The 16,607-nt window shown below is 38.7% G+C and overlaps 1 protein-coding gene across 3 annotated transcripts in view; it reads left to right on the top strand.

The window, feature by feature from the left end:
• Positions 1–16,607, top strand: part of LOC126100929 (putative zinc finger protein 66) — a 172,561-nt gene that overhangs the window by 100,602 nt on the left and 55,352 nt on the right. For all 3 annotated transcript variants that reach the window (XM_049911594.1, XM_049911596.1, XM_049911595.1), the window contains one exon: positions 15,136–15,173. In XM_049911594.1, the coding sequence (XP_049767551.1) occupies positions 15,136–15,173 (38 nt within the window). The remainder of the gene's footprint in view (positions 1–15,135; positions 15,174–16,607) is intronic.

The following is a 16,607-nucleotide window of genomic DNA, read 5'->3' as shown; positions in this document are numbered from 1 at the left end:
AAAACTGATAACTTAAAAAAGTCTTTAATGAACTACAGGAAGAACTTAGATTTTGCAGATACCTGTTCATCCATATGATATTTGCATGGCAGTCTTAATGCTGATTTTATCTTAGTGGATGACTGTCCATTTTTGGACAGCGATTGGTGGGATATGCATGAATTTTCAGTACACAATATGGGCCAAACTACCATCTTCTGTCTTGAAGACTATTATATCAAGAAAATGCAATCTGTTGTCTACCCACTTCTTGATAGTGAACTGAATCTTCAGAATAATCTCATTAAGATGTTCAAGAAAACAACATAGTTCCTCTCTGACATGTCTCCACTGCAAAAACATGTTGTCCACATAATGGAACCATCTATTTGGTACTTCATTGGCAGTTCCTAATTAGTCACACCAGTTGTTCAGATTTTTCCTTGAAGAAATTTACTATCACCAGGCTTAAGGTACTCCTGATAGCCACACCAACTGTCTGTCTGGAAAAACCATTTTTCCATTTGAAATATGTGGTCATCAGATGATATTTAAACAGTTCTGCAAAATTTGCACAAAAAAACATGATTCAGTTGTTCCAACATGTCATGAAGTGGACCCATGGTAAACAATGATACACCATCAAACTGACTAACATGTCCTCTGCCTGGACCACTATGCCAAATAAAATGCACTTAATTCTTGATCTAAGAATCCAATTGGTCTATGATTGGTTGTAATAATTTTGTCAAGAACTTGGCAGCCAAAATAGTTGGATGAATCAGTGGCATGTACTTTATGTCTTGGAGGGACATCCTCCTTGTGAATCTTTGGCAGCCTATAAAGCCTAGGTGGTTGCACAACTGAATTGAACAGACTTTGCTGCCCACTCTAATTGAGGTGGATTTTTTTATTATCCATGTAACAGTTCTAAGAACATTGCCATTTGTGTCCCAATTCAGCTTCCTGTATACTTGCAGATCTAATAAGCTTGTAATCTTACTGTGATATTCAGTTATTGGTAGCTATAAGTGGATACTGTGAGAGGCTGTACAGAGAAGTCATAGAGGGTACTAAATATCTCAGTAATTTTAAATGGAAGGAAGGGGATAGAAAACTAAATAGTATCTGGATTCTGGTGCTGAAGAAGATGGAGACTTATGAGATGATCTTTAGAGGGGTCATAGATATCAGGAGGAGGAGGAGGAGGAGGAGGAGGAGGAGGAGGAGGAGGATGTAAAACTGAATGGTACCTGGATTTCAGTACCAAAAATGTGTACCATGTGGTGATAATAATAACAGATCACAGGTACCAACAACTGCCAGTTGTGCTAGAGTTTTCAAAACATATGGTGTTATACCTCTGTGTGAGAGTATTTGGAATCAGAATTTTACTTCATTCAGTGGCAAGCCATGGTGCACATCAGACATTCACAAAAGCTACAACTCCCTGTCAAAGTGTCATCTGCAGATGTGAATAAAACATTGGATTTCAATAAGAAATTTGTCTGGCCACAGCATAATAATTTAGAATATTTTAATAAAAGTGACACATCCAGTTATGAAAATTAACGTTTCATAACACCTGTCTTATAACATCTGTTGCTGTAGTCTGATGACCATATTTCAGACACTATTGCACTTACTAAGTTAACTTTGATGAAAAGTGTTGTATTTAGTATCTGTTCTGATTCTTCTATAATTTTACTAGGGAAGGGTCCCAAACTCACAAGTAATGCTAAGGAACTGGATGGAATGTTACCATGTAGAGGGAGTGGCAGACAGGCCCATTCAAGAAGACTGCTAGTTATTATCTGGCTATCAGATTTAGTCCTTCATCAGATGCAGACAAAAGAAAAAGTCTCTCTCTCTCTCTCTCTCTCTCATGCATGCATGTGTGCCCCCCCCCCCCCCCCCCCCCCACACACACACACTATTTCCAGGGTCAAAATTGCCATTGCGTCTGACAGGAGTAGCAATCTTTGTTAAGTTGGGTAATGGGGGGTATAGATGGTGGATGGGGTGGTGAGGGTGAGAGATTGTTGGGTAGGGGTTTCTATAACTTCAGTGTTAATTAGACAAGTTTCTGCTCAACCAATTTATTATATAGCATGGTTGTAATGAAATGTTTGCTGCTTGAGAGAGCTTACATGAAAAGTAAGTGATCATAAGAAAATGAAACTTTGTTGAAACATTTGTAAGGACATGCAGAAGAGAAATAATAGATAAACCATTAAAAGAAACACATTTTAATTTCCACATGAGTGTGTTCAGATCGGCTGATCTTGGTGTTTTCGCAGTTTGGAATGATCGGCTAGTGATTTGGTTTGCTCCTGGGGGAGGCCAACGGTCAATTGCACCACAAATTGTTGAAGAAGATATTGCTGCCATGGCTGAGAATACTGGATGCAATGTGCAGCCTTCAAGCTGTCTCATGACAACTGAACAGTCTGTGGTTCACTGTTCAGAAAGTGCTGTGAACAATTGTGAAATGATAACTGTACAAACTTCAAATACCCACCAACATGTGCCACATGACGCAGACATCTGAGTAGACTTTGCTCTTATGTTTCTTGCAAGGACTGAAATTTATGACATGTATCCTTGGCACATTTTGTGGAGTAATGAAGAATATGTTATCCTCATTGAGGCATAAACTCTCATAAAGGTCAGATTTGGGGATCATCATTGCCAACAGACATTCATGAAGTTCCCTTGCATAGTGAACATGTCACTGTGTCACGTGTCTTCATAGCACAGTTAATGATTGATCCATTTTTCCTTGAGGAACTCGAACCCCATAGACCAAAGACATGCAGTGTGAATGGCACACGTTACTGTGATCTTTGCTAACATGTGATCCCTGCTGTACGGGAGATGGTGGACTTTGTGAAGCCATAATAGCAGACATTTCGCAGTTCATATAGAAATTAATAATAGCCAGAGGAATCATGATGCCTCAAAAAGAAATATGTACATTACCATTATTTGCACGACAATTCTGACTGTGTAATCAGATTTTTAATATCTTTATTAGTTTAAGGTTTAGTATCTGATGATAAATTACACAAGTAACACCCAACAACGAATTTCCAAAATCTAAACGGTTCATCTGATTTTGTCGATCGACATGTCTTTATAAAGCTATTACTGTAAACCTAAATTGGTATGAATTAGATGCATGTAACTTGAATAGTACATGAGTTATTGGAGGTCAAAGTGGCCGATTACTATCGATTGCGTCAGGCTGTAAGTACTCCACAGTTACACGAGAAAATGGTAGCTGCAGGCTTATAAATATATTTATTCATCTATGTCTTTGTTTATATCTGATATATACTATTCATGAAGAAATTGGTCAGTTATTTACTGTGTTTTAGAGAGCACAGAGACATTAGGCTACTGGCTTACTTCTGTTCCTTTGATATAAGTTTATTTAGTTTGTTTATGTCTTTAATAATGTGTGGTAGAGTGTGTTTATTGTCCAGCTGTAGGAATATTTATTGAATTTCAAGTTATTTAAATGTAAATCTGATATTTCGAATGTGTTTCATTATGTTTGTGAATGTGCGTTGGCTTGGAGACAAGCTGGGAGTGCTCTAGCCAGTCACAGCGATCGTTCCAAAAAAGGACACGTGGATAGACTGTATGGAAGAAGGTAGTTCTGGATAGTACAGGAGAGGACACGAGAGAGTCCTGGACAGTATGGCGGAATGGACAGACGGTCGTGGGAAAGTGCTGGATGGGTAGACGTGACAGCTGGTCATAGGAACTATGCTGAAGAGTGGAGTTTTGTGCATGCGCACAGAGATAGAAATAGTTCGTAGTGCCGACTTGTGCACTTGTGAGATTTACATGGCTTCTGCAGTGAAGACTTAGTATGTGTTTAGAAGTGAATATCTCATGAGCTATGTTGTTGTTCATAACTAATTATGTGAAGTAGGAATCTATTGTTTCCCTGTTATTCAACTTATATTTTATTTAATTGCCGGACCATCAACACCTATAAGTGTTTTACAGTAATAAAGGGCATTCTTAAGGGTACTTCTGCTATCGTACTCATCATTTAAAGTTGTTAAAATAGCACCTGCAGAATTTATTTAATTGCAACCTTTCATTTATAAATATCTATGTTATGCCCAAAATCCGCAACTGCCGAGTGATAGGAATATTTGATCATTCAATTCATTTGTATATTTATATTGTATACTATAGACTCAGCAGTATTTGGCTTGTAATGCGGCAACTACGTATCCCAGCCCCTGGACAACAAAACTAGCCAAAACTTTTAATATTTCAACTCTGTGTCTGAGGGTACATAGTTGAGGGCCATCACACCATAATTAGTTTAATTTGAAAGCCCGTAACATGGTGCTTGCGTATTAAGGGTGTTGAAATCGGTGTACTGTCTTCATTGGCACAGCATAACAGGCCGTTGTGGGACAGTGTCGTGCCGTGAGCGTTCCAGCAGTGGAGTCAGTTCCAGCCTGAATGGCAGGCAGCTGTGCCAGTTCTTGAGGAAGGTAACTGTGCTGGCAGGCACTGGCACACAGATCCATGCAGGGCACGTGGCCTGAGTGTGTCGCAGTCAGGTCACCATTGCTAAAGTGGATTCTGTTTTTTCGCTGTGCCAGTATTACAGCCCTGGCTGTGCTGTCAGGGCTTGAAGGTGTGACGTCTTCACTTACCACAACACCATGGTGAGGATTCCTGCAGTGTCATTGTTGCCCCTCATGTAGCATCTTATGCTAGAACATCTAGCTGGCCTTTTCCAGCCCTGCTTCCCTGATAGTTCTTACATCAGTCCATGCTCACATCTTTTTGCTATCTCAGCTATGCCAAGTAATGAAGCTCTAGTACAACATGCGTCCCTCTTTGGAAGATCCAATCACCCAGATCCTCCTCCCTCCTACGTATATCTCGCGAAGAGACCATGAGGATAAAATCAGAGAGATTAGAGCCCACACAGAGGCATACCGACAATCCTTCTTTCCACGAACAATACGAGACTGGAATAGAAGGGAGAACCGATAGAGGTACTCAAGGTGTCCTCCGCCACACACCGTTAGGTGGCTTGCGGAGTATGGATGTAGATGTAGATGTAGATGTAGATGTAGATCACAGGTAGCCAACATCTCTGAAAATGACTCAACAGCACATCTTACATTATAACATACCGTATTTACTCGAATCTAAGCCGCACTCGAATCTAAGCCGCACCTGAAAAATGAGACTCGAAATAAAGGAAAAAAAAATTTCCCGAATCTAAGCCGCACCTGAAATTTGAGACTCGAAATTCAAGGGGAGAGAAAAGTTTTACGCCGCACCTCCAAATCGAAACAAAGTTCGTCCATTGTAATATGAGACACAATTTAGGTCGAATGAATGACGATACAGCTACAGTAGTTTGGTTCGAGTCTAAGCTTAGCAGTTAAGCTTTACCACGTAGCCATTGCTATGCGTCAGGCGCTCCGTCCGTATTTATACGGGTGCCCTTCCTTTTTCACGTGCTTCATCTAGTTTGAATCGATTGCTTATTTTGCTTTGATCTGATAATTGCCGTTTTCTTTGTTATAGGTGTTTGCGTCACTCTTAAGCTGAAAATTCATTACTGCACTGTGTCATGCATTGTTTGTCGCATTCTGATAGTGCGTGTTTACGGCCTGTCGCGGCTCACGGCTCGGCTTGCTTTTGTGCGCACTACCGCCGCGTACAATTAAAAAAAAAAAAAGGAATCGTCTCATTAGGGAAACAATGGCAAGAGATCGCAATTTGTTGTTACTTACACTGCTGCTTTCTTTGATAATGATCAACAAGAATCAAATAATAGACTGCGTATGATAGAACATGTTCTGAACGAAAGTTAGGCGAAAATTTTTCTCCGTTTGAAAATCTTTGCGGTCGCTTCTTTATTACATCAAATTCTGCACAGAAATTAGTCATTTTAGATTTAAAAATCTAGTCACTTGCCGTGCTTCATTTCTGACTGTATCACTATTAGGCATAAGAATAATACGAATATAAACATGACACGATACGTATATTCTTCCGCATTTGCTGTTGTCTCACTCCAGTTTCGTAGTTTATTAGGCAGACAGGATTTAAATGAGATAGCAGCAAACACGAAAGAATACATGGCAAAATGTTTATATTTGTATTATTCTTATGGTGAAGAGAATACTGCACGTGGTTCACAATTCATGAAAGTTCCTATTAGCAACCATCTCTTCTCACAGGTAGGAAAAAATTCAGAACATAGAGTTGGCCATATTGACAAACATCCCAAACAGTCTTGCCAGTCAGATTTTCGTAGTACACTGAAATTGTGCTACATTCGAAGATGAACAAATCGGAATTTGTATTTACTTCGTTGGATAATGTATGAAAATGCAGTGGTCGAAACTCGCGGCGGAGAAAAAAAAGCTCGTCTTCCACTTTTTTTTTAAATTTATTTACTGACGCTGAGATTTTGGCGCCAGTATTTATCCTTGTGCCTACAAAACATGCCTGCGTAGCGCTACATATATTCGGCGGCAGAAGTTAGTTGTGGCGGCATGTACCGACATTTTTCATAACTTCTGCTTGCTTTGCACTCGATTCTAAGCCGCAGGCGGTTTTTTGGATTACGAAAACCAGAAAAAAAGTGCGGCTTAGATTCGAGTAAATACGGTATATAAGGTGTGATCAAATGAAAATGAGGCAGATGGAGAAGAAGAAAGTGAACTGCACATTATTTCAAAAGTAATCAGAACTGTATATTATTTCAAAAGTAATCAGCATAACTATTAATAAATTTATCCCATTATTAGACTACATGGAAAATGTCTTCATGGAATAATGTTTTTGGTTGTCCACAGAACAATAATTGTATCCAGGCATGCACCTCTTCACCTGAAACAAATCCACAACCATGAATGTCTGTCTTACCTTTTTTGGAGGTACATGGATGGTTCAAGTATGGTATGGCCAAACAGAAAAAATGCCCTGAACCATTTCCTGGATCATATTAATTTTCTACCTCCTAGCATCAAGTTCACTATGTAGGTTATACCATTCGAGCAAGATATGGAGACCTGTTTCATCCAATGTTAAAAAAACTAGCAGTAAATGACTTTTGTGACAAAATACATCGACAGTATTATGTGATAGTGATTTATACATTTCTGTCAGCTCTCATTCCTGAGGCCCTTGTGTACTGTTTGTCAACTTGTGGTAGGTGGCAGCAGTGACAATTTCTGGTGCATGCACTGTTGGCATTCTGTGGCATATAAAAGGATGGCTGTTCGGCAGTATCAATCAGTTCCAGCAAGATTAGCATATAACATTCTCACCTGAAGATAGCAGCCACCCCTATCACCGACATATTGTGTTCAAATGATTGCATACCCAGCTGCAGAGCCAAGAAGAATATTGTGTTTGTCCTTCTTTCAGTTTAGAATAAGTTTAACACCCTATATTAACGCAAAAGTACAAAGCCATTATTGCAAATTTTATCACTTGTCTTGTTTGTCCAGGCCTTGGAGCTACAAAAAAGAATGAAGAACATTGGTTGCCTTTGGTAGTTATTTTATGATAATCTTCTTCAGTGCACTATAAATTTATTACCCCTTTTTTATACACTGACAGGGAAAAAATGGCGACACCAAGGATGAATTGTGCAACATAAACGAAAGTTGGTAGTCGTGTTTCTACAACTGAAAGACAATGTCTATTAAAATTTCATTCAAGTTGCATAAGAGTGGCACTGGTAGTGCCACTATGATGATACATACTAGGTGTTGATGATGTTTGGTTTGTGGGGCGCTCAACTGCGTGGTTATCAGCGCCCGTACAATTTCCCAACCTTTGCTCAGTCCAATTTCGCCACTTTCCTGGATGATGATGAAATGATGAGGACAACACAAACACCCAGTCATCTCGAGGCAGGTGAAAATCCCTGACCCCGCCGGGAATCGAACCCGGGACCCCGTGCTCGGGAAGCGAGAACGCTACCGCGAGACCACGAGCGGCGGACTACATACTAGGTGTGCTTAAGTACACACTGTAACACTCAAGAGTGTTCGTTGCCTTTTGAGATAAGACATGGTGTGTTGATGTTAATCAAGAATGTCTTTAATGCAATAAAGACACCTTTATCAACATGTCACTGAGTTTGAATGAGGGTTAAGAGGAGCTGTATGTTCCTTCTGTGAAACTGCAGAAAGGCTTTGCAGGAATGTAGCTGGCAATGGTGAAATTATCAAGAGCGAAGACCATCATGGTTGGTGTATGGTCCTGGTGCATCATACTGCATCTGCAGCCGCAATTTGAGCAGCACTTGGCACCACAATGATACAACGAACTGTTGCAAATCGGTGACTTGAAGGACGGATCCGAGCAAGACGATCTGTCGTGTTTTATGAAGAAAGCTGGTTCTGCCTCAGTGCCAGTGATCACCATGTGTTGTTTAGGAGGAGGCCAATTGAGGGCCTGTAACCAACCTGTCTTGTGTGCTAGACACACTGGGCCTGCACTTGGAGTTAAAATCTGACATGAAGTTATGTATGATAGCAGCACCACTTCCATGGTTATCCCAAGCACCCTGACTACAAATTTAAACGTTGTCTGGTGATTCAACTTGTTTTGCTACCATTCGTAAAAAGCATTCCGGGGAGGAGGGGGGGGGGGGGGGGGGTGTTCCAATAGGATAACCCCATCACCCACATACTATTGTTGTAACCCAAAATGCTCTGCAGAGTGTCAAAATGTTGACTTTGTCTGCTTGATCACCAGATCTGTCTCCAATCAAGCATTTATAAGACATCATCTTACGAGAACTCCAGCATCGTCCACAAACAGCATTAACCATCCCTGTATTGACCAACAAAGTGCAGCAGGCATGGAACGTGAGCCTAGAAATTGACACCCAGCATCTAAACGACACAATGCATGCACAATCGCATGCTTGCATTCAACATTCTGGCAGTTATGTTGGTTATTAATGTACCAGTATTTCACATTTGCGATGGCTTATCCCGTGCGTACATTAACCTGTGATCGTGCAACACTAATCAACATAGACAGGTGTATTCCTGAAATTTCATTACTCTACATTAATCATTTTGTGGTGTTGTGACTTTTTTTTTCCATCAGTGTAGTTGCCTATATTATTAAGTGTTGAAAGAAGTACATGAAAGTATTAACCACCTCCAGTGACACCTTTTAACATACTAAAAATTTCAAACTAATATGTATCCATATTTACTGCGAAAAATTTACTCTTGTGGAGAACCTTTTCAGAATAGCAAAAAATGTGAATCTGAGTGAGGTGGCACAGTTGTAAGACTGTGAACTCACAATTGGTGGTTGACCATTCAAATCCCCACCCAACCATATGGATATAGGTTTTGTACAGTTTCCTTAAGGAGCTTAGGGAAAATGTTGAGAAGGTTCCTTTGGAAAGGACACAGTCAGTTTCCTTCCCCATCAAGACAGTGTGCTTTGTATATAATGACATCATTATTGACTGGACATTAAACCATAACCTTCCCTTGTTTTAATGAATGTGAATACATAATACCTGATAGATTGTTTCGTGTAACATAATTGAAAAACTTTGTGTCGCTACATCAAGGAACTTTGTAAAACAGGAAATAAAAATCTCTTGACACTCTTTGATCATTCTGTTTATACTCATGACTTCCTCTTATGCTCCTCTACTTTTAACAATCCTTACTTTATCCAGAAGTATCTGAGCATGTAGATAAGTTTTCAATCATGTTATAAGTTGTGTAGCAGAATTTTGTTTGCATGTTATTTTAATATTATGTACCATAATTGGAGTATAGTGTAGTTGACCCTTTATGTTGTAGAATACACAGAAGTTTCTTGTTCCTCAGTGTTATTATCTTTGAAATATAATGTCTCACTGTTTTTTCCAAAACCTCATAAGTTTCATTCCATCACAGATAAAGCTTACCATTTCATTTTTTATCACCAAATATGAAGTTATATCTAGAAGGAACAGTATCTTGAAAAGGTGTTAGTCTCTCTTTCCATGTACTTCATTTATTTACTGAATCCTCATGGCTGTCAATTATGTAACATTTCTTATCCTCATTTGACACTGTTTGTCTTCCAAGTTCCTTTAAACAGACTCTCTTTTCAAGTGGCTCTAGTGTTACAGAAGTCCAATACTCCTTTGCTTGTGATAGCCTGTGTGTTGTGTTGGAGAGATATGAGCCAAAAATTTCTGTTATCCTACCACTTGCTTGCAAGGTTGACTTCTTCTGATTTACGTACATTCCCAAAATTTTGGTCTTACTTTTGTCTCCAGATCTTTGAGTGACTGCAAGCATGATATTAATTAGTCCATTCAGCCCTAGATCTTATGACTGAACGAGGAGGTATGCAAGTGTCTTTTTTTTACAAAAAAGAAGCCAGTTTCATTTTCAACCCTGCTGTCATGTGAAATCCATGCTCTGTAACAACATTGATGATGCGGAGAAAGGTTCTTGAAAATGATTGTATCATTGTTGACACAAATTTGTAGTAGATGCCCACTGTTTGTTTTTCTCTTCATGATCGTAGAAGTCAACCACTGAATTTGTGTCTCTATTAATATTCACTAAAGTCATCCTGATTGATTAACCTTTCATTGTTTGGCATCTCTGGCACAACATTGTTTAGCTTATCATAAAGTTAAGTACTTTTGTGGGACCACACAGAGACAGTTTATGCTTCAACTTAGCTGATGCAGATTTTGCGGAAAGCATTCTCCTTAACAGACAAAACCATGTGACATGCAGATTCGTACACCTTGTAACGTGCACATGGGGCACACAATACTCATTAAAGCCTGTACTATGGTAAGTGAGCGGGGTTCACCTTATGAGAGAGGATTTTTATATCGATATCGACCGCATGTACTTGAATGGTGGCAAATCAGACCATTGACTTTAACTTTTGCTGGTCAAACCAATGTGGAACACTTCAGAATTCAAATGAATAAAGGGGGGGGGGGATCCTGAAACTGTTATGATCACTATATTAAAAAAATTGATTACTGAAATTATCATGCGTTCAAGATTTCCAGTACATGAGTTACTACTCTTTTTATCTTATTTACTTCTCATTTAAATACCTTTATATCTGTCTCGAAATAATTAAACTTCATTACTATATCAATATTAAAGTTATCTTTCAACTTCATTAGACCTTTGTTATTCACTTACTGGTTCATTAACAGAACAGTTCTGTAAACACCATTCTAACATAGTTAGGTCTGCAAGTAATTATTATTAACACAAAATTTAATTTTTCATTTCGGGACACTCGGATTGCACAACATTTGGAAAGGACCATGTCTAGGTTAGTTGTGAGGATAATTAAGTGAGGGGAAAGTTCTGGTAAAATTTAGGTTATTATTGAACAGTTCACTCTATGGTCCATACGAATACAGTACTAAAAGTTTCAACCTGCTTGTGTCGATGCGGCGGTTGGCAAGCGGCAAGATGGCAAGGCTCAGAGCACACATACAACCACAGCTATGGCTCTTGACGTATCGGCACTTTCATTCTTCTTAGCGTCGCAGTACTTTTCCATTTAGTGCCTATGGACTTCTGCCATGCTGTGTGGGCATTGGAACGGCATACCCGAGGCTCAGTGAAGCTACATCCTCCAGGAGAGCCTCCTCGTTCCAGAAGGTGTTGCTCAAACCAGTGCCAAACTCCCATCTACAACTGCTGAGCCCGTTGTGCCATCCAGTGCCATGCTCATTTTTCCGTGCTCGCCTGCCATCCACCTTTTACCGCTCCCTTACAGACAGGGTATTCACCCGAGGTTTTGCATTCTACATATCCTACTAACACATTGCCTACGTATGGACCAGATGCACAGTTACAATTTTAAGCATCTTACAACAGTTTCAACATTTGTTACATTTCAATTCTATTACAATACTGCTTGACATTTGACATAAACATTAATATTCACATTGAAACTTGTTTACAGTTTTCTTAACACAATGACAAAAAGATATAAATGAAAGCAGAACATTAATTACACAAGTTTATCGAAAAATCAGAAGAAAAAAATATTGTATGTACAATAGGACAGAGTCGTTGTTGTTGCAACCTCAGTATCATTTCTCACATTTTTAGATACTGTGATAGAGACAGTAATCATGGTCATATTCATTCTTCCCAAGAATTAAGCTGTTTTCCTTTCAGGAATAAAAAAATACTCATGATGGGCACAACCTTCCAGTTTGTCTCACTAACAAAATTACCTACATGTCATATAGACCTAGCTTGCCCCTTCCCCTTTCCCTGATATCAGAATGGATATTGTAAATTAAAATTGAGACTTTAAGCTATGTGGTTATCACAAGGAAAACTACACTGATTGTTTCACATTATCTTCCACTGCAGTTGGAAACCTTTCTGCTCATTGACACAGCTTCACTCTAGAATTTGGTACTCAACTTTTCATTGATGTAATCAGATTAACCAGTGTTCTGTATGTAAATTTCATGATGAGATCTTATGCTCACAACACATCCTGGAATCTTTAAAGCGATACGGGAGCTCTCCTCCATTTGATTCTTAGGGCCCCTTATAAAATAGTGCATTCCAGCAGCTTTTTTTAATGCTATTATTAAGAAATTAAGAATCCATTTGAGCTTAGAGTATTTGATGGCATGACTAGCACTACAAATGGTTTATGTAGTTTCCTATTGCCTCTGAGGAAAGGAAGTTGAGAATGTACAGAAAATCAAGATGATGTGGAAGGAATATTTTCAAGAATGGTAATAAGTAAGAGGAATGTGAGGAGCCAGAGAAAGTACAGAATATCAAGATAGATATAACCCAGATAGAAAAGGGGATAAAGATCATGAAAGCAGGAAAAGCACCTGGACCAGTAAGTGTGGAGATGGTAATGTTGGGCTGCAATGGCTCTGTCAGGCCACGAGAACAATATGGAAAGAAGGAAGACCTGAAGACTGGCAATAGGGAATTGTAGCACCAGTTTTTAAGAAGGCCTGCAGGAAACTGTCACAATTATAGGGGAGTTGTTTTGCTGTGTCATTCTGCCAAGATATTTGAGAAAAGTCTGGAAAAAAAGAGTACAGAAGAAAGGTTAAGAGGGGAACAATATGGGTTTAGATCAGGAATGTTGACAGTGGATCTAGTTTTTAGTGTAAGGCAGCACGAAAAGAGGCACTGGAACTGTGGTTTTTTGCTGTCTCCCTCCCACTTCTGTTACATAAAATGCACTTAGGTTTTCACTCTTATTAACTTGCACACAATGTTTTAGCAGTAATCTCTGTCTTCCATATTTTGCTGTCTTTCACCTTTAAGCTCTCAGGTTTTCAAATTTCATCTGGGGTGCAATTTGCTGCAATCAGCCTTTCCTTCTTGTCCAGTCTGGTGCATTTCCCCTGACCCAGGGTTCTGGGTGACTTTCCTGAACTCTACCCCTTTTCTTAAACCAGTCCAGTTCCTTTTCCTTCAACCATCATTCTTCCCCTTCAGATCTTCTGCTGGAAAGAGGAGCCACTGGCTCTGAAAGCTTGCTTTAGTAAAACCTCTTTCATATTACAAAATGTTTAGTTGGTGTGATGAACGGCATCTTACTCTAAATGTAGAAGAATGTAACTTAATACAGATGAGTAGGAGAAACAATCCCTCATTGTTCGAATACAGCATTAACAGTGTAGCACTTCACACAGTTGGATCAATCAAATATCAAGGTGTAACACTGCAGAGCAGTATAAAATGGAACAAACACGTAAGAATTTCAGTAAGGGAGGCAAAGGGTCGACTTTAGTTTTTTGAGAGAATTTTAGGAAAGTGCAGTTCATCTGTAAAAGAGACAGTGTGTAGAACACTAATGCAACCCATTATTGAGCACTACCCAAGTGTTTGGGATGCTGACCGGGTCGGATCAAAGGAAAACATTGAATCAATTCAGAGATGGGCTGCTAGATTTGTTACCAGTAGGTTCCAATGACATGCAAGTTTTACAAAGGTGCTTCTGGGAGTCAAATGGCAAACTGTGAAGGGGAGGGGACTTTCTTTTTTTGGAACACTATTGAGAACATTTAGAGAACTGGTGTTTGAAGGTGGCTGCAGAACAGTTCTACTGCTCCCAACATACATTTCTTATTAAGGACCATGAAGAGAAGATGAGAGAACTTATGGCTCATACAGAGGTATATAGACAATTGCTTTTCCCTTGCTGTTTGTGAGTGGAACAGGGAAGGGAATGATTAGTAGTGGTACAAGGCACCCTCCACCACATACCATACAGTGGCTTGCAGACTGTGCATGTAGATGTAGATTATGTAGATGTAGACGTAGATGGTGTAGTTTACTGATGAAAATGTAGTATTTTTATTTGGAACATTACTGAACCTGAAAGGGGTTAACATCTTGTCTCATACACATGAAACTTGTCAGTAACATTATGAGCAGGATTGCAGTGGTCTCCTCGTGTCATACACGCACAAAAGGATACATATGTTATGGTATACACTGTACTTAGGGGTGATGTGAGAAGAAACCGTTCATTCCCCTTCATAATCTGATATAGTAATACAAATATTTGGAAATTCATTAAGAGGCTTTCAATAGCATCCTCACTGAGGAGGCAAATATTTTGGATTAAGCAAATATAGTTCTTAAATGGAAATCACACAGATGTATCTCTGCTGAAGCTATATTTCCAATAAATTACCTACAGTGAAGGTGTAGTTGTATGTCATGGCAGAAGGCACTTCTGTAACTTGTGATGGTGACTATAGTGACAATTAATAATTGACTACATATCATTTTGATAATTTTCTCGTATGACTTGAATGACATCATTCAGCTATTCATTAGATTGATGCATCACTCCTGTAAAGTGTATTTATGATATAGTTTACATCTTTAAGTTATGCAGGCCAGAGTTTAAAACTGGTGAACTGGAAAATGAGCTCTTAAACACCTGTGTCCACCAATAGGTAATAACTTATAACTTTTCTCACTAATGGAATAGTTCAGTTGGTGGTATTTTTGATTAGTGAAGTTTCTTATTAGACTTTTACAAAGACAAGGAGAAGCTATAACTTCTGTATCATACTACACTAAATATTATTATGTTTTTGTGAAATAGCATTATTTAATGTTTCAGGCACTTGGGCCAAAAGAAAAAGTGTTAAACAATGCATGGTAAGTTTTCCACTTAGATTTGAAGTCTCTTTTATTTCATTCAGAATTTGCCACTTTATTATGTTATGTTTACAGTTTGCATAAATGTAAAATTCTTGCTGTTCTGTATATGATCAGGGTCTTTCAAAGTTTTCATCAAACATTTAGAAATGCTAGATCATGCCGCAATGAACACAACTGTGACCTACGTGACAAATTCAAGTTAATCTATAGACATTTACAACAAGGACGTCCTCACTCCACCATTACATTGTTATAGACAGTTATCACTGCATTGACTGTATAACATTGTTGCTGGTTAAGGTTAGGCCACATTTTTGCTGCAGTCATGAATGTTTGTTCATAAATGAACTACTTGAGAAAAGATGGTCAGCATCATGCCATTTCCACCAAGAATTTGCAGAATTTTATTCATGTATCTCTAAACAACTAATTATAATAGATCAATTTAATTTTTGTTATTGCTCTGGTTGTCATGAATGGTCAGTGCATGACAAGTATAAGACCTAGACACATAAGTTGTTTTATGCCAGTCACATGAATAAAACTACTAGCTCATTAAAAAAGTTAAAAAGAAAACTCTCTTGAAAACGATTAGTATTCAGCTAGTGGCTCATAATACTGTATATTTAGCCATTATCGTGAATTAACAACTTTCAAACAGTAAACATAATAACTAAAACAAAAGAATTTTTGTTACCAATGTGTAGTAGTAGGTTGCTACATGAGCTTTTGTGTAAAATATACTTCTATAAACAATGGCTGAGAAGTGTTCCTTTTGTAAATGTGGTGATGTCAGTGACCCATGTATTGTGGGACAGGGATTAGATGGGTAAATGTCGCACCTTGGTGCTATCCTTCTTTGACTGTTTATTTTAAAGCTGTGTAACTGTGCTGTAGCCACTTTGTGAATTAATGAATGACCAGAAAGTTAGTGCACCTCTCTCACCATTCATTGTATCACTGATAAACTGAGTCGTGCTAGCACTAATTCTTGCAATTGTATGTGTGTCTTCAAGGTTGTATGTATGATACAATCTGATCGCTCTTAAAAACACAGTCCTAACCAGACATAAAAATCAAGTTATACTCCTATAGAGAGCTGAGAAGCCCAGAGCAGTTTCAGTGTAGCTTTCAGAGCTCCTGTCCATATGAGGAAAGCAGAATCGGCATCCTTGTGGTATAATGTAGAAGACTTTACAGTCTTTGGGGATACAGCTAAATATCAAGTATATATACTTGTAAATGAGACATATCAGTCCTCACTTCACATATTTTTCTCACCAACAATTTGCAAACAGTTGTTGTTTCAGTGCACATGTGCTGTAGGATGCAATTTTCCACTGTTTTTTCACTGTGATATCCTGCAATGAAGTAAAGTCTGATGGAAAGCTGAGACTTCCTGTTATATTATCTTGTTCAGCTTATTATTTC

This window comes from Schistocerca cancellata, chromosome 9 (assembly GCF_023864275.1).
Source record: "Schistocerca cancellata isolate TAMUIC-IGC-003103 chromosome 9, iqSchCanc2.1, whole genome shotgun sequence".
NCBI lineage: Eukaryota > Metazoa > Arthropoda > Insecta > Orthoptera > Acrididae > Schistocerca > Schistocerca cancellata.
Note: the sequence above shows the minus strand (reverse complement) of the source record. Positions and strands in the feature narration are given on the sequence as shown.